The sequence below is a fragment of the Phoca vitulina genome, unplaced genomic scaffold (genome assembly GCF_004348235.1).
Source record: "Phoca vitulina isolate PV1807 unplaced genomic scaffold, GSC_HSeal_1.0 scaffold3, whole genome shotgun sequence".
Classification (NCBI taxonomy): domain Eukaryota; kingdom Metazoa; phylum Chordata; class Mammalia; order Carnivora; family Phocidae; genus Phoca; species Phoca vitulina.
In genome coordinates, this window is record NW_022589706.1 from 34,840,569 (window position 1) to 34,859,836 (window position 19,268).

Genomic DNA, 19,268 nt, shown 5'->3' on the forward strand with positions numbered 1-19,268 from the left:
GAAACTTGGCAAAATGTCAAAGACAACTGGATTTAATTATTGTACATGTCTGGGTGGGTCTATTGATGGGCCAGGGATGTTCATATAAGTAATAAAATAAAGATATACATAAATGGTAAGTTATTATATATTACATACAATTTATTTTTCTGCCTTATAATAATCAAGATTTTACATTATCTGTGTTCTATTGATAGTAGGGCCAGGTTCGATAATACTTTTTTTTTTTCTTTCTTAAAGCCTTTACTTAAGACATGATGGAAAAATCTTAAATTTTACGTACCATGTTCCAACATTGCATTTGGCTCCTATAAGTTACCTGTACTATGGACTTAGCTTTGGCTCATGACAATGTAGCTTGATTCCAAACTGGACAAAAGATATGAAACAACTGTCTTCAAAATACTAGACAACAGCACAGGAGTGTGATACTTGAGAGAAGGGGAGAAAAAGAGTTGAACCCTGCCCAAAAGCAATTTCTGAACTGTGACATAAGAACAAGGAAATAAGGCAGAGCCCAATGGTCTGGCTTAGTTGAGGAATCTGAAATATGATCTTGGAGACCAAAGTGGCTTGAATTGCAGAACAGGGTTGCAGTGAGGAGGAAGCTGTGCAAAGAGCTCCAGAAATCTGCAAAGGGGTCTTCTCCAGTCTTTGGTGGAATAAAATAAAATAAGATGCATCTTTATGTCATTTACAAGAAATGGCTTTTTAAAAAAGATTGTATTAAAAAAATTAAAAAATAAAAAATAAAAAAGATTTTATTTATTTATTAGAGAGAGTGCGTGAGCTGGAGGGAGAGGGAGAGAGAATCTGAAGCAGACTCTGTGCTGAGTGCAGAGCCCAACTTGGGGCTCAATCTCCCCACGACAAGATCATGACCTGAGCCGAAACCCAGTCCACTGCTCAACCAATGGAGCCACGCAGGAGCCCCATTTACAAGAAATGTTTTAAATATAGAGGTAAAGGGATAGAAAAATGTAGAACATGTAAACTCTAGTACTAAAACAGTTGGCTTAGCTATATTAGTATCAAAGTAAATTCAAATAAAAAAATATTACTAGAAATAAATAAGAACATTTAATAATGATTGAAGTGTCAATTCATTAAGAAGACATAACAATCCTACTTGTATGTGCACCTAATGACAAATCTTCAAAAATTCATGAAACAAAAACTGGCATCACTAAATTTATAGACAAACTCACAATTGCATGTGATTTTAACACTTTATTCTCAGTAATTGATAGAACAAATGCAAAATTCAGTAATAAACTAGATTTTGAGTAACCAATTTAACCTAATTGACATTTATACTATACCCAACAACTGCAGAATTTATATTCTTTTAAATTTTACTTGGAACATTCATCAAGATAGGCAATATGCTGGGCCAGAAGTCAAGTCTCAATAAATTTCAGAGGACTGTAAGTATAAAGAATATATTCTGTGTTCAAAACAGAATTAAGTCAGAAATCAATAATAGAAGGATATCTGGAATATCTCCAAATATGTGGAAATCAAGCAACATACCCCTAAATAGCCCATGGTCAAAGAAGAAATCACTAGGAAAGTTTTAAAATATTTTTAACTAAATGATAAAAAAAACAACATCAAAATTTGTTGTATGCAGCTAAAACAGTATTTGAAGGCAAATTAGTTTTAAATGCTTGGGTTAGAAGGAATAAAGGTTTAAAATCAATGATCTATGTTTCCACCTTAGAAATTAGAAGAACAGTAAATTAAAGTCAGTGTAGAAGGAAAGAATTAAAAATAAAATAATAAATATACATATTAAATACAGTAGGAATACATAATAATAATAATAGCAGAAGCTAATGAAATTTTAAAAATTAGTAAAGAAAATAAATAAGGGTAAGAGTTGGTTCTTGGAATAATTAATAAAGTTAAAAACCTCCTAGGGGTACCCGGCTGGCTCAGTACGTGGAGCATGAGACTCTTGATCTCAGGGTTATAAGTTCAAGCCTCACATTGGATACACAGATTACTTAAAAATAAAATCTTTAAAGAAAATAAAATATGAATTGAAACCTCCTAGATAGACTAATTGAGAAAAAAATAAGGGATCACAAAGTCTCAACTGTAGACTTAGCACAGTCCACCAGTGGGCCAGTTGGAGATTTTTTGATGCTCTTCTTTTGGTTACATAAACACCATGCTTTGGAGCACTGGGTGTTATGCACAAACAATGAATCATGGAACACTACATCAAAAACTAATGATGTAATGTATGGTGATTAACATAACAATAAAAAATTTAAAAAAAATAAACACCATGCTTTTGGGGGGAATAAAAATCCCCAAAATTAATGTCACTCAAGACAGTCTATGGTGCTATAACAGGGTAATACCCAAAATCATCCAGAAATAGGCAATGAAGGAAAATATAAAGTTCTGCTTAGGCAACATTTAAACTGAGAAAACAAGGATCCTAAATAAGTTTAAATATTTTTTTATGAGTGTTTTTCTCCTTATTTTCAGAACTGAAAAACAAGAATTACAGCAAAGTGCCTCCTACCTAAAACAGTCCTTAATAAGAAACTGGAATCCGGGGCGCCTGGGTGGCTCAGTTGGTTGAGCGACTGCCTTCGGCTCAGGTCATGATCCTGGAGACCCGGGATCGAGTCCCGCATAGGGCTCCCTGCTCAGCAGGGAGTCTGCTTCTGCCTCTGCCCCTCCCCCCTCTCATGTGCTCTCTCTCTCTCTCAAATAAATAAATAAAATCTTAAAAAAAAAAAAGAAACTGGAATCCAATTTTTATAAGAAATTATCTGGGTGGTACATGTTTAGTGGGTTTGTTTTTTAAAAAAAATATCCAATTAGCAAATAGGTTAAGAGCACAGACTCTGAAGCCCGACTTCATTAGTTAGCATCCCAGTTCCCCCACTTGCCATCTATGTGTCCATAAACAAGTTACTTAGTTTCTTTTTTTTTAAATTTTTTAATTTTTAATTTTTAATTTTTTAAATATTTTATTTATTTTTTTGACAGAGAGAGACATAGCGAGAGCAGGAACACAAGCAGGGGGAGTGGGAGAGGGAGAAACAGGCTTCCTGCGGAGCAGGGAGCCCGATGTGGGGCTCGATCCCAGGACCCTGGGATCATGACCTGAGCCGAAGGCAGACGCTTAACGACTGAGCACCCAGGCGCCCAAGTTACTTAGTTTCTATGTGCCTCTCTTTCCTCATCTGTAAAGCAGGGATTAATAATATTATTGCCAATCCATTATGAATGATTTAAAAAGCAAATATTTATAAGTGCTTAGAATAGTGCTTGCTCACATAAATGCTATATAGGTGCTAAATAATTAATAAATAAGTACTACTTTGGATCACATTTACAATCATCATCAATGTTTAATAAAGGCAAAATTTTCAAGTCTGATGTTCAAACAAAACTTTTAAGTAGAAATCTGAGTTTTAAGGCTTATTATCCAAATTTGGGATAAATCTCCCTCCCTTCCAATTTTCACCTATTCTTCCCACGCTATTCCTTCTCCATGAAGTTGTCCACACGTGAAAGCATGTGCCTGAAAGCATGTGCCTTGTATTGTTGAACTGATTGTTCTTAACTCTTTATCAGCCTAAGAACAAGAAAAGCAAGATTGAGGCCACTGCCATGATACTCTTAGGTAATAAAGTTAATTGCACTGTTTATACTACCTAGAGCAAAGGCAAGGTGAGCAGAGGAGAGACTTTTCTTCATTGTTGAAGTCCCAGGGCACAGAGGCATCCCATTTCTGCGGCAAAGGTTTTAGCAGGAATTATACCCATTTCATATGGGATAATGACCTACTACCAAGCCTTTCACTAACTAATTGGTTAAGTTACTTAACCTTACTCTTTGCCTCTGATCCCTCATCTGTAAAAAGTGAGGCCATTAATAGACTAGGTTGTGAGATATAATGAGTGCCTACATACGCATGGCAAAGCAAGAATATCATAAATGTTAGCTATTACTATTTTGTGGGAATAAGTCGTTTCATTTTGAGCATTGCTTCTGCTTTAGGATTTATTGTAAATAACTGCAAGACTTAGAGAAAAAAGGCTTTTGGGGGACATGAGTTTGAAGCCGAGGGACCGCGGGGGAGAATCTGATAGCACCAGAAGGGCAAAATCTGTTAGAATCAACTTTAGCATGGTAATCAGAGCAGAATCCCAATGGCCAGCAACTTCCTTACAAAGCCGCCAACATTTGCAGCAGGGCCCTCAGAAAGACATTTTTGGAGCTCGGAAGAAGCCAGAAGGGGTGCTCAACACAGCCTTTACTCCACTAAATTGCCGGAGAGTTGGCTCGGCGGCCTCCACGCTCCGAGGAACACTGAGAAGTGTCCACCGCGCAGCTCCAGCCGCAGACCCGAGAGGCAGCTAGCGCTCCCGCCAGTCCCACGAGGGACCAGGACCTGCAGCTGCGGTCCCAACCCAGAGCACTAGTTCCCAGCCTCAGACCTCGGGGGCGTGGCTCGCGCGGAGGTCCATCCATCCCGTCGGCGGAGGCTGTCCAGGGGCGGAGTCAGCGCTCACTCATCCGGAACCCTACAGCTCCGCCCCATCGCGGGCCCTTGGGGAGCAGGAGAGGCCCGGGTGGAGGAGGAGCGAGGGCCTGCTCCGAGAAGCCCCGACTGGGGGCCATGGGGGGACAGGTGAGGCTACCGCCTGGAGAGCCCTGCCAAGAAGGTGAGTGTGGGACCTGGCATCTGGGTGGTGATGAGACCGGGTGGGCGGTCCCGGGTACTTGGGGAGAAGAGAAATGAATACACCGACTCGTAACGCATTCATTCGTGTGTGTATTCATTCAGTCTTTCGGCCAGTCAATAGCTACTTACTGGTGCGGACAATGTGCCAGGCTCTGGGAAAGCCTGAGTCGAACAAGATAGACATACGTGGCTCCCACTGTGGTCCAGGAGGCAGACCCATGTAAATTACAGCGTGCTGAGGGTCGGCACGGGGAAAATCAGGGTGCTGGGGGGGGAAGATTCCCAAGTCTTGTCTGAGAAAGACTTCCTCTGAATCAGACTAGCTTCCAGAGTCCGCGGTCGAAGTCACCCGGTGGGCAGAGGGCGTGCCCCGGGACGGGCGGGAGTCTGCGTTGCGCCCTGCGTTGGCTCAGCGAGGGTCAGACACTGTGGAAGGTCAGGCGCCCTGGGCCGCGGGGGAGGGCGGGTGGGCCCGCCTGGGCCGTCCACATCTCTCCTCTGTCTTCGAGATGAAAACTTGTGCAACCCTGCTAGCCTCGCGTCTGACTCGCTGTGCAGTCACTTCTTGGCTACGTAAGGCGAGAGCCCAACGGAAGAGGACACGGGGAACTGGGCGCAGTCAGTGGTAGGTTTGTTACTGCCCGCTAGGCTGGGGTTTCGGCCCCCAAGCGAATCCTGAAAAATCGCTGGGCCCGGCCACTTGCCCTTTGCCAGGTGTTTACAACACTGGCGGCCTTTCCAAAGTCACAGCGCAGAAGGCGCGCGTGAGCCAGGATAGAAGTAGGGACGCGAAACCTGGGAGCGCGCGGGCTGACAGGAAGGGTGTGTCTCAACTGAAGGGACAGTTTTCGCCTTGTGAAGGCGAAGGCTGATCCCTAATTTACCTGGTAAGGACGTGAAGAGGCAGGAATGAGGGGCGTGGCAAGAACGCCTTTCCAAAGTTGCAAACAGCTTCCCGGGTTTCCTCTTCTCTTGGCTCCTCCAGATTATTCTTTGACGCAGAGAGTTTAAACTAAAAAAGGGGGGGGGAGGGAGGCTGGGGGGGAGTTGGAGGGGGTGTCAGTGAACTGGTCAAAACTATGCCAGCAAGAGAGAGAAGGGACGCAAAGAAAGAGAAAATGCCTGAACAATTCACAAACTACTCAAAAGCTGAAGTTTTGGAAATGGTTTATACTAAAGCAGCTGGATCTGGAATTATTTCCTAGATAGATTGCATGACCTTTGTCTAAATAATTCCTAAACCAGTAAGTTAGACTGTTAATAGTATATCCTCCCTTATTTACCCGAGGATGTGTAAGTAAGGAGGGTTTGTGAATTACACTCGCTTGTTTGAACTTAGATGTTTTCCTGCTTTACTCGTGCATTTAGTTCCAACAAGAGGTATTCAAGCTCAGTGCTTAATACCTGTGATTAATTATAATTAATTGTGTGGGAGAGACTTGAAAGAAATCAGAATCCTTATCAACAGTGGGAAGAGATCAGGCTTTAGCGTCAGTCTTCTCAACTATAACTTAACCTCCTTGAGTCTTCATCTATAAATCAGAAATAATTTGTACAGTTTACAGTTGTCAGATTACATATGAAGCACATGGCTCAGAGCCTGACATGGAGTAAAGGCTCAGTTTTTCATGTGTTCATTCATTCATTCATTCAAATAACAAGAGTCCATGTGCCAGGCACTGACGTGGGTGCTGCTATGTACGGATTTGCAAGACAGTCTAGTCCTAGATTCTAGTAAGCCTCCCATGCAGCTTACTGTGTAGAAGGCAGATAATATGCAACAAATGAATAAAAAGGACATTACAAGAGTGGTAACTGTCATGAATAATGTACCGAGAGAGTTGAGGATGTTTAGATTGGATACTCAGGGAAGGTCCCTTAGAGAAAGTTCTATTTGAGCTGAGATCTAGATGACAAGGAGTCCATCATGAGATCTAAGGATAGAGCATTCCAGTTGGACTTTCGTAAAGAAAAAGTTAACCCCATACTTTGGTTTTTACTCTTAAAACCATGGATGCTTCAAAAGACTTCTAATCCAAAATTTTCTTTTTTCTTTTTTTTTAAAGATTTTATTTATTTATTTATTTATTTGAAAGAGAGAGAGAGAGCATGAGTGGGGGGAGGAGCACAGGGAGAGGGAGAAGCAGACTCCCCGCTGAGCAGGAAGGACAATGCAGGACTCAGTCCCAGACCCTGGGATCATGACCTGAGCCAAAGGCAGATGCTTAACTGACTGAGCCACTCAGGCACCCCTTAATATTTTTTAAATCAGTAGTGTCTTCTCAATTTTACTTTGGTTAATTGAAATAATGGTCTTCTTACCCAGCCTTAATGGCATTTATAGTAAAGATATTACTATGACTTGATTTCCATACTTGCTCACAATCATTCCTCATTCTTATTCTGTGCCAAATTTTCTCTAAATTATTTCTCATTCCTATTCTGCTCCCTTTGTTCCTGTTTGATAATTCTCTAAAATTGTCAGCTTCATGAGAACAAAGACCTGTTCACCTGTCTTGCTGGTCATTGTCTCTCCCGTACTTAGAACAGGGCCTGGTACTCAGGAATTGCCCAATAAGAATTTGCAAAGTGTTGGGCGCCTGGGTGGCTCAGTTGTTAAGCGTCTGCCTTCGGCTCAGGTCATGATCCCAGGGTCCTGGGATCGAGTCCCACATCGGGCTCCCTGCTCTACGGGAAGCCTGCTTCTCCCTCTCCCACTCCCCCTGCTTGTGTTCCTGCTCTCGCTATCTCTCTCTCTGTCAAATAAATAAATAAAATCTTTAAAAAAAAAAAAAAAAAAAGAATTTGCAAAGTGTTGAATAAATGAATACCTAACATAGTGCCTTGCATGGTAGGTTTTTAACAACTTTTTTGTTGAATAGATATATGGATGTACAATGTTGTCATAAAGTCATAATGAAGTTGTGAGAAGAAGTTTGTTTCATCGGCAGCATTAAGTAACGATGATGTGCTGATATGATGGAAAGCCACTGAGAAGTTCCTTTTCTGAAGATTTTATTTATTCATTTATTTGAGAGAGAGAGCGAGGGCGAGAGAGCATGAGCAGGGGGAGTGGCAGAGGGAGAAGCAGGCTCACCACTGAGCAGCGTACCCCATGTGGGACTCCATCCCAGGATCATGAGCTGAAGGCAGATGCTTAACGGACTGAGTCACCCAGGCACCCTTGAGAAGTTCTTTAGAGTGCGAGGGCAGAGAAGGCCTTTCTAAGGAAGTGATATTTTAAAGATTTATTTATTTATTTTAGAGAGAGAGAGGGAGTGTGCATGAGAGGGGGGAGGGGCAGAGGGAGAGGGAGAGAGAGAAACTCAAGCAGACTCCACGCTCAGCACAGAACCCAATGGGGGGCTCGATCTCTGAGATCATGACCTGAGCAGAAATCAACAGTTGGATGCTTAACCAACTGAGCCACCCAGGTGCCTCAGGAAGTGACATTTTAAAGTGAGACTCAGTGAGGAGTTAGCTCTACCTGCAACTGTCAAGGCTAAGTAACAAGTAACAAAGCTTTGAGGTGAGAAGGAATTTAGCCTATGAAGGGAACAGGACCAAAAACAAAAAACAAAAACCTAAAAAACAAAACAATTGTAGGGAATGTGGTTAGAGAGATAACTGGAGGCAGGATTCTGTAGGCTCTTGTAGACTGTGGTAGGGATTTTAGATTTTTCCTAAATGAGAAGGGAAGCCATTGTGGAATTTTAGAGGGAGAAATGACAAGATTGGACCTACTAATCTAAAGACTCATTTCACCTGATCTTGCCCCCTCTGCTCTATCTTGACCTCATCTGAGGCCATCTCCCTTCTACCACGCCAGTCAGCCTCAAGCACATTCCTGCCTCAGGGTTTTTACATTTACACATAGCAGAGAGGTTTGTGCACTTAATTAAAAAAAAAAAATTCCTTTATGCTACTTTTTCTGCTTTCCATGGCACTCAACATATTATGTAGTTATTAGTTCACTTGTTTATTTTGTTGCCACTCATTAAAATAAACATGAGAGCAGGAATTCTACTTTATTTACCGTTGTATCCCCAGCTTCTAGAAAATGCCAGACAGACAGTAGATACTCAATAGTTATTGAATCAGTGAGTGAAAAGACAGCTAGTGTTATTTCAGAGAATGAGTGAGACAGAGGGAGATGCAATTTGATGTCAGAGGTGAGCAAGCGTCAGAGCATGTAAAGCTTTTAAAGAGTTCAGAATTAGGAGTTTAGATTTTGTTATAATTGAAATGAAAAGTCATGGGGAGAGGGGAGGGAAATTAATTAGGGGAGTGACATGATCTAATTCACACTGGCTGATATTTGGAGAATACATTTCAGGGGACATAAAGAAATTCATTCATATTTTTTTCTATGCTAATAGGAATAGGCAGGTATATCCATCAGCTATTGCTATGTAATACACAGCCCAAGACTCAATGGCTGAAAGCAACAATCATATATTCTTGCCTATGTGTCTGTAGGTCAGCTGACGGTTGACTGATCTAGCCTGGGTTCACCTGGGTGTCTCTGCCTCAGGCTACATGGGCACCTGGGTTTGGCTCCTTCATGTGGGATGAGCTTGGATCTGCTCCATGTGTTTTCATTCTGGGGCTCAGGCTGAAGGGGCAGCAGCTTCTTCTGGAATCTCTATTCCTGACGAAGGGGCAGCAGCTCCTTCTGGAATCTCTATTCCTGACCAATACAGAGGTGCAAGAGAGTAAACTTAAGTACATCAGTGCATTTGAAGCCTGTCCTCATATCCCCTCCACTGCTGTCCCATTGACCACCAGCTCACTTCCAGCCTGACATCGGGGGAAGAATATTCTGCCCACATCAGGAAGGGTAAGGGAGTAGCTATTTGCTGAATAATAAGCCAAACTAACACATAAAATAGACGGTGAGATAATGATTTCCTGAAACTGGAAATATCTTGTAGTGATTTAAAATGCAATTTTACATAATCATTGACTTCTTAGGAACCAGCTTTCCTACTATATGTAATTAACCGAATAATTTAAAGTATTACTCTCTTGTACTTGAAAAAATTATTCAAAACATTTCATCTTTGTATAAACATTAATAATAACTTTTAGCTGGCTTTATCTGTACTTTATGTTTTTACTTTTCTGAAATAAAAATACTGGCCTGGGAATTGGGTTGCTACTTGGCTGTAATTCTGACAATTATATGGCTTTGGCAAGTCACTTAATATCTTGGCATCAGTTTCTTTTAAAACGTTTTTCGATTACAAGTGCCCATGAGTTTAAAGCAGGTCTATCAGCAACATTTATGAGCCACTGGGATTGTAAGTAAATTACTCTGGGAACAAAGATTGTGTATGATCAAATCACAAAATTACAGAAAGCATCTTCAGATTCACTGAGTCAAACTCCGCTATTTAAAAAAAAAAAAACAAACTCTATTTTAGAGATGAGGAAACTGAAATCAAGAGTAAATATTCAACTTGCCCATGATTAAAGATAGTAACAGAGCTCAAAGTGAGGAGAGGTACATAATCCTATAGGAAGTTTAACTTTACTTTGAAATTTTTAGTTTGTGTGTGTGTAAGTGAACTTTCACACTTGTACATGGAAGATACGTATTTATTAAGTTCAACAATACGAAACTGCTATTTTTATGGGGTCAAAAATTGTCAAATATCATTAATTACATACATTTCAACATAATTAAGAACTTCAGCAGTACTGTTTGTGAAAGTAAAAACATTGTACATAACTCAAGTGTCCACCAACTGTAAAATAGAAAAATTAAATTGTGAGGTAATCATACGGTGGAATTCTATAGAACAATGGGCAAAAACAAATCCTACAGCCACATGCATCAACACTGATAAATCTCAAAAACAAGCAAGTCCCCAAAGAATACACACTGTATGATTTACATTTTATAAGAGGCAGAAGCAAAATGAAACAATGTATTATTTGAAGATATAGTCATATAAGGGAAATCATTTTAAAAAAAAAAGGTATCTTACACAGGAAGTCAGGATAGTCGTCTCTTCTGAGAGGTAATGTTTATTTCTTAAATTAGGTGGTTGACACATTGGTGTGTACTGAATTTTTCTTTATAACTGACACATTTTCTAAATATTAATTACTCAATATTTAGAAAAATTAATAAGAATGATACCAAAGAAGTAATGCATGCACCCTGCTGACAGGAGTATAAATTGGGACCATCACTTTAGAGGGCTATTATAGTGTCTATTAAAACAAAACATAATGAATGTAATAGATTTTCTCTATGTTGAATAAAGCTTAAACTCCCTGGATAATTACATTGCTTACTAGAATCTTAAGAAGCCAACTGAGATATCTCTGATTCCTCTGAAACACTCCAGACTCCCTGCCCACACGTTCTACTTTGCCCATCTGTCTCCTGCCCCACCACTCCGCACCCCCCAACCCACCCTTCACTCCCCCACTCCCTCCTTCAGTCACATCTGCTATAGGCTCTCTCCTCAACAGGCACCCAACATAAAACAATTTAAGTTCTAAGGTCAGAAGCTAGACAAGATTTTTATTATTTTTCCTGCCATAAAACTTGCAGCATTAATAGCTACTGCTCACAATAAGAACTTACAAAATGCAACAAAGATTATTTGCTTTCCCTTATCACCCTCTGCCCCCACACCCCCTAAAATGTCGGAAACATTTTGCTATGTCAACAGCTCAGAAAGAATATTGTTTCAATGGAATGAGACCTGCCTACACTGTTTTCAGAGATGAAGTTTTGGAATGGTTATGTTAATTACATAGTAAGTAACACCAAAGCAGCCGTGGAATTCGCTGGGAAGTCAAGTCAGATGTTTTCTCAGGAATTAATGTAATGGAAATTCTTACTATAAAAATCACTTTCCATTCTTGAGGTTTTAAATGAGATGAACAGTGACTGGAACAAGATTGCTAAGGGCTGGCTTGTTTGAAAATAAGCAACTCTTAAAACAACCTGCCTGAAAATTCCTCAATGTTACAGAAAATCCCTAAAGTCGTATAATTCTCCTTGGAATATTTAGAAGCTTTGAATTAGAATTTATTCTGTATCTTTGAAACAAAGTTGATTCATTTTCAACTTACAGAAATAAGTGAAATAATAATCATGAAAAGCTTGAATGCAATTATTTTACCTTTTTAGGGAGCTGAACTTTATCATGTTTCTTAACTTTGTAAGTGGTGAATTCAGATAACTGCATAATGTTATGCCAGGGAGGCAAAGATCCAGTTACCAAAGTTTTGTCCCTAAGACATCATTTGGTCAAACTGTCTTTTGTTGTTCATATGCCTTCTTAAGATTTTTGAGATGTAGGGGCACCTGGGTGGCTCAGTCGGTTAAGCATCTGCCTTCGGCTCAGGTCATGATCCCAGAGTCCTGGGATCGAGCCCCACGTGCGGGCTCCCTGCTCAGCGGGGAGCCTGCTTCTCCCTCTCCCACTCCCCCTGCTTGTGTTCCCTCTCTCGCTGTGTCTCTCTCTGTCAAATAAATAAATAAAATCTTTAAAAAAAAAAAAAGATTTTTGAGATGTAAAACTAATTTTTTTCATTGAATTCTAAAATTGTAGTTGATTCATTTTTCTTTGCCTTTTTTGTTTAGAATAATTCAGAATGGGAAAATTGCTTTTTTAAAGAAAAAAATGAAACTGAAAAAAAATGAAACTAATGTAACACTGTATATTAACTATACTTGAATTAAAATGAAATAATGGGGCGCCTGGGTGGCACAGTCAGTTGAGTATCCGACAATTGGTTTCAGCTCAGGTCATTATCTCAGGGTCATGAGATTGAGCCCTGCATTGGGCTCCACGCTTAACACAGTCTGCTTGAGATTCTCTCTCTCCCTCTCCCTCTGCCCCACCCGTTCTCTCTCTCTGTAAAATAAATAAATAAATCTTTTTAAAAAATAAAATAAAATAAAAGGAAATGAACTATTGGGACTTCATCAAGATAAAAAGCTTTTGCACAGTAAAAGAAACAGTTGATAAAACCAAAAGACAACCTACTGAATGGGAGAAGATATTTGCAAATGTCTAATCAGATAAAGGGCTAGTATCCAAGGTCTATAAATAACTTATCAAACCCAACACCCAAAAAACAAGTAATCCAATCAAGAAATGGGCAGAAGACATTAACAGACATTTCTCCAAAGAAGACATACAAATGGCCAACAGACACATGAAAAAATGTTCCACATCACTCGGCATCAGGGAAATACAAATCAAAACCACAAAGAGATACCACCTCACACCAGTCAGAATGGCTAAAATTAACAAGTCAGGAAATGACAGATGTTGGCGGGGATGCGGAGAAAGGGGAACCCTCCTACACTGCTGGTGGGAATGCAAGCTGGTGCAGCCACTCTGGAAAACAGTATGGAGGTTCCTCAAAAAGTTGAAAATAGAGCTACCCTACAACCCAGTAATTGCACTACTGGGTATTTACCCAAAGGATACAAACATAGTGATTGGAAGGCGCCACCTGCACCCCAATGTTTATAGCAGCAATATCCACAATAGCCAAACTATGGAAAGAGCCCAGATGTCCATCAACAGATGAATGGACAAAGAAGATATGGTGTGTGTGTATATATATATATACACACACACACAATGGAATATCACTCAGCCATCAAAAAAAATGAAATCTTACCATTTGCAACAACATGGGTAGAACTAGAGGGTATTATGCTAAGCAAAACAAGTCAGAGAAAGACAATTACATGATTTCACTCATGTGGCATTTAAGAAACAAAACAGGATCATAGGGGAAGGGAGGGAAAAATAAAATAAGACAAAATCAGAGAGGAAGACAAACCATAAGACTCTTAATCATAGGGAACAAACTAAGGGTTGTTGGAGGGGAGGTGGGTGGGGAGGATGGGGTAACGGGATGATGGGCATTAAAGAGGGCACTTGATGTAATGAGCACTGGGTGTTACATTCAACTTATGAATCACTGAACACTACCTCTGAAACTAATAATACACTCTATGTTAATTGAATTTCAGTAAAATAAAATTTTTAAAAAATAAAAGGAAAACAAAAGTTGAGAAGAGGGTCAGAAAATCTTGTCACAATGTCACCTTGCTGGGCAGCTACCTTTCCAAGTGGAGAACAGATTTAAAAGGTCCTTATATTGGGCACCTGGGTGGCTCAGTTGGTTAAGCGACTGCCTTCGGCTCAGGTCATGATCCTGGAGTCCCGCATCGGGCTCCCTGCTCGGCGGGGAGTCTGCTTCTCCCTCTGACCCTCCCCCCTCTCATGTGCTGTCTCTCTCGTTCTCTCTCTCTCAAATAAATAAATAAAATCTTTAAAAAAAAAAAAAGGTCCTTATATTGTCTACAGTGGGTTCATTTTGTGTTTTAGTGTTTAGATTTAAAATTCTAAGACACTTAAAATAATGGATCTGGTTCAGAAGATTTACATGTTTGTTTGAGTCCTATTCTAAGAAAAGCATATGGATGTTTAATTCCTTTTTTTTTTTTTTACTAGATTTTATTTAGGAGAAGGTAGATGAGTAGACCTGAAAAATCATTCTTTTCAGGGAAAGTGGTACAGAAAACTAAACCCCCTTTTAAACACATTTTCGGAAATGCACCATCACCCCACCAATGGGTTAGCTAAATTTCCTATAAGAGGCCGACCGATGGATTGCCGGACCTGTCCCTACACTCAGGCATGAGGAACACTGCTTTCCAGGAGCCACACTGACCAGCTGGAGGAGGGAGGTGGGTCTGGGGGGCCGTGAGGAATGGCTGAGCGCGCACTAGTGCGAACACCTGCCCGCTATTCTTGCTACTCTCGAGGTTGCTGTTTTGCTGGAACCAAGAACTGAGCAAGTATTGCCGGATTCTCCAATTTATAAGAGGAAGTCAGACTTTCAGGTGACATCTCTCATTTGTAAATGATGACAATGAAACGCTTTTTAAAACGTTTTTGAGAACCTATGGGAGCCAAACTGAACGTGTCCACAAGCGTGTGGACCGCCGGCTGGGAACGTTCCTCCATGCACTAAAATACTGGTCTCAGGATGGTCCACTCGGGTTTCTCTTCCTCGGAGAAAAGGAGTAAATATTAAGGTATCTCCCTTTTGTGTTTGTTGACATTTCCTTCTGTCCTTTTTTTCCAGGCTACCTACTGTCTCTGCTCTGCCCGAACTCCTCCCAGGCCTGGTGTGAGATCACAAACGTGTCACAGTCCCTGGCTTTTCCTGTCCTCTACAGGGACCTGAATACCAGCGTAAGCAACTGGAGCGTTTCTGCAAAAGTGGAAAACAAATACAGTCTGTATGTGGGCCTGTTGCTGGCAGTCAGTTCCAGTATTTTTATTGGCTCCAGCTTCATACTGAAAAAGAAGGGCCTCTTGCAACTGGCCAAGAAGGGCGTTACCAGAGCTGGTAAGAAACGGACGCAACTAGCCAATTCAGGTTTCTGCAGCAACTGCAGAAATAATCCTGTTGTAAGACTTTTTTTTTATTTATTTGACAGAGAGAGACACAGCGAGAGAGGGAACACAAACGGGGAGTGGGAGAGGGAGAAGCAGGCTTCCCGCGGAGCGGAGGGCTCCATGTGGGGCTCCACGCGGGACTCGATCCCAGGATGCTGGGATCATGACTGGAGCTGAAGGCAGACGCTTAACGACTGAGCCACCCCGGCGCCCCCTGTTGTAAGACAGTAGTAATGTTTTACTGTCTCTACCTTAGCCCCTCTCTCTGTTCTTAGCAAAGCTCCCCTGCAGTTTCCAGGATTGAGCCAGCTGTGTCGCCTTTAGGGTGAAACTAAAGTTCTTGTTCCCAGAGGTTGAGAGTGTGGTTTGAGTCCTTCTTTCAGAGCTTTTGTGTGCAATTTCAGTATTCAAGGTCAGACGCTGCTTCCCTGCTTAAAACACGTCAGTGGCTTTCTTTGCACGGTGGCTCAGTCGTTAGGCGTCTGCCTTCGGCTCAGGTCATGGTCCCAAGGTCCTGGAATCGAGCCCCGCATCAGGCTCTGTGCTACACGGGAGGCCTGCTTCTCCCTCTCCCGCTCCCCCTGCTTGTGTTCCCTCTCTCACTGTGTCTCTCTCTGTCAAATAAATAAATATTATTTAAAAAAAAAAAAAAAACACTTTTCCGCAATCTCTGACCTCCTGCATAAAATGGCCCTCGCAACCTCTCCAGCTGGATCTTCTGCCACCCTCCCTCCCTGTCACCTACTTTTCTCTGCTTCCTGGAATAGACCAAGTTCTTTGCCACCTCAAGGCCTTTTCCCTTCACCTAGAACGCTCTTCTCCCTGCCCTTCCTTTGGCTGACTCATCCTTCAGGCTTCAGCTTAAGTATCATCACCTCTGACGGTCTTCCTTTCTGGGGAGGTGTCCCTTACCCCCTCCCCCCCGCCCCATTACTCTCTATCATGGCACTAAGCATTTCCTTCATTGTACCTAAAACAATCTGTCATTGTACGTTTATTGCTTATTTACTTATTTATTGATAGCAGATGCACGAGAGCAGGAACCTTCCCCAGGGTAGTGTTTGGGACCCAATAAATATTTGTTAAATCAATAAATGGATAGCAGTAGAATTAGGTTGCTATTTATAGTGATGCTTCACATGCTGAGTAACTCAGCTTAACTACCGTTCATTAACCATGAATTTCTATTCATTTTTTTTCTTTTTTTTGCCATTTTATTGATGTATAGTGAATATACAAACACTTCACATATTTAATGTATACAATTTGATGAGTTTGGACATATGAATATACCTGTGATACCATCACCATAATCAAGATAATAAACATATATATTACCTCCCAACGTTTCCTTACGTCCCTTTTCCTTTTTTTTTCTTTTTTTGGTCATCAGAATACATAACATGTGGTCTACCCTCCTGTATTTTTTTTTTTTTTTGCTCTTTCAGACATTTCCTTTTATTTACAGTTTGTGTTCAATGCAAATCAATTCTATAATATGAGAAGTTACTATGAATCAAAGCATAAATACACAAACACAATATACAATCCAAAATAGATGTATAGCATTCAGGCGTGAAACAAAACAGAATTTTCATTTACATACACAGTGGCTTGACATCTGTTGGATATGGTTGTTTCAGTGTAGGTTCTAAAGATGGAAAAAAATGACCTTGGTTATCAAGACTAATGTGGCCATATTAGATATTGGAACAACTAAGCATCAGTGCAAACAAAAGTCCTGTTCATCGAGGCAGACAACATCCAAGATTAGTTAAGAGATGATTTCTTAAAATGTGGCTTAAAAAGTATGGACATGGGGGCGCCTGGGTGGCTCAGTCGTTAAGCGTCTGCCTTCAGCTCAGGTCATGATCTCGGAGTCCTGGGATGGAGCCCCTCGTTGGGGCTCCCTGCTCATCGGGGAGCCTGTTTCTCCCTCTCCCTGTCTTTCCCCCTGCTTGTGTGCTTTCTCTCTCTCTGTCAAATAAATAAATAGAACCTTTAAAAAAAAAAAAGTATGGACATGTAAAATTCTACCTTGAAAATGAGAATAGATTTTATCTTACCTAGATATAAAGGATGGGATGTGAACAGATTCAGTTTTCATTTGGTTCATGAAATCTTTAAGGCCATAAAACAGGTAATACAAAAAGCTTCCATGATTCTATATATATGTGTACATTAGAAGAAACTTCCAGGTATTGCTGCAAATCCTCAATGCATTGTGTCAGCAGTCCTAATTTAATGCATATGTACTCCAGATAAAGTTTTACAGTGTCAAGCTATCACTGTTTCTTGGGAACTGAACTCTTTCCTCTGTGACTCTATTCATTCTTATCAAGAATGTCATAAAATAACTAAATATTATTCTAAGGTTCAGATGAGAAATGACTACAAATTGCACAAACAAGTTTATAAAAGTACTATTGGAGGACATTTGCACTATCAGAAATAAAATGTACTATAATGCTATAGTAATTCAAACAGTTTGGTACTGGCCCTAAAAAAGATAAATAAAATAATGAAAGATAATTGAAAACTTATAAAGGGACCCAAGTACATATAACAATTTAATATGCAATTTTTACAAGTGGAATTTCGGGGCACCTGGATGGCTCAGTGGGTTAAGCGTGTGCCTCCGGTTCAGGTCATAATCCCAGGGTCCTGGGTGAGCCCCACATCGGGCTCCCTGCTTGGTGGGGAGCCTGCTTCTCCCTCTCCCTCTGCCTCTCCCCCTGCTTGTGCTCTCTCTCTCTCTGTCAAATAAAATCTTTAAAAAAATAATAAAATAAAATAAAGTGGCATTTCAATCCACTGGAGAAAGGCTGGATTATTCGATCAGAAGTGTTAAGACAATTGGCAAAAATTAGAGGAAAAAATGTAAGAGTTCTACTTCATACCATTCAGGAATTTAAAATGAAATGATTTTTCTCAAGAAACCTAAAAGAAGGTCTTTGTAAGCATGCAGATAAAGGAAGAATCTATTCTGTATAAAGGAAGAGACTATCTGGATTGATTAAAAAAACAAAATCCTACATGGAAACACCTTAACTAAAACGAAAAAGCAAATGACATACGGGGCCAGGGGTGGGCGGAGTGTTTCCAAAATAAATGACAGACAAAGGATATTAAGATCCACAACATATAAAGAATGACCATAGTTGATAAGAAAAAGATTAGTACCCTAAGATAAAATAGGCAAATACATAAACAAGAAACTCACAAAATAAGAAATGCAAGTGTCCAATAAACATATATAAGTAAATGTTATTTCTCTAGTACCAAAAGAGATACCATCATATAACAAGGAGCTCCTGGGTTGTTGTCTCTCATTTTTCTTTTTTTTTTTTTTTTTTTTTTTTGGTGGGGTGGGGGAGGGCAGGGACAAAGGGTTAGAGAGAAAGAGAGAGAATCTAAAACAGGTGTCACGCCCAGCACAGAGCTGATCATGACCCTGAGATCATGACCCCTTCAGAAATCAAGAGTCAGACGCTTGGTGCTTAACCAGCCGAGCCACCCAGGTGCCCCTGTTGCCTACCATCTTAACAAGGTTTTGTTTTTTCTTTATTTTTTTTTTTTTTAAGATTTTATTTATTTATTTGACAGAAAGAGACAGCAAGAGAGGGAACACAAGCAGGGGGAGTGGGAGAGGGAGAAGCAGGCTTCCCGCGGAGTAGGGCGCCCTATGTGGGGCTCGATCCCAGGACCCTGGGATCATGACCTGAGTCGAAGGCAGACACTTAATGACTGATCCACCCAGGCGCCCCTGTTTTTTCTTTAAAAGACCCTATGTTGGTAAGGGACTTTGGAAAATAAATAGCCCTTCCAAACATTGCTGGAGGCAGTATAAACAGGTACAGAATTTCCTAAGAGCAATTTGGTAAAGCTTAAAAATGTCAATGACTTAAAACCTAATAATTCCACGTCTGGAAATTTATCTTAAGAAGTGAACGAGGATGCCACCTCTAGTTACATACGAGGATATTTATTGAAGGGTTTTATATAATGAGAACAAAAGTAGAAACCCTGTGTGTGTGTGTGGGTGTGTGTGTGGGTGTGTGTGGGTGTGGGTGTGTGTGGGTGGGTGTGGGGGG

General features: G+C 40.7%; 1 protein-coding gene across 1 annotated transcript in view; it reads left to right on the top strand.

Moving 5' to 3' along the window:
- The first annotated feature begins 4,601 nt into the window (after positions 1-4,601).
- NIPAL1 (NIPA like domain containing 1) overlaps positions 4,602-19,268 on the top strand; it is a 21,699-nt gene continuing 7,032 nt past the window's right edge. Inside the window, exons 1-2 of the mRNA XM_032397866.1 lie at positions 4,602-4,697; positions 14,858-15,124. Of these exons, the coding sequence (XP_032253757.1) occupies positions 4,652-4,697; positions 14,858-15,124 (313 nt within the window). The 5' untranslated portion in view covers positions 4,602-4,651. The remainder of the gene's footprint in view (positions 4,698-14,857; positions 15,125-19,268) is intronic.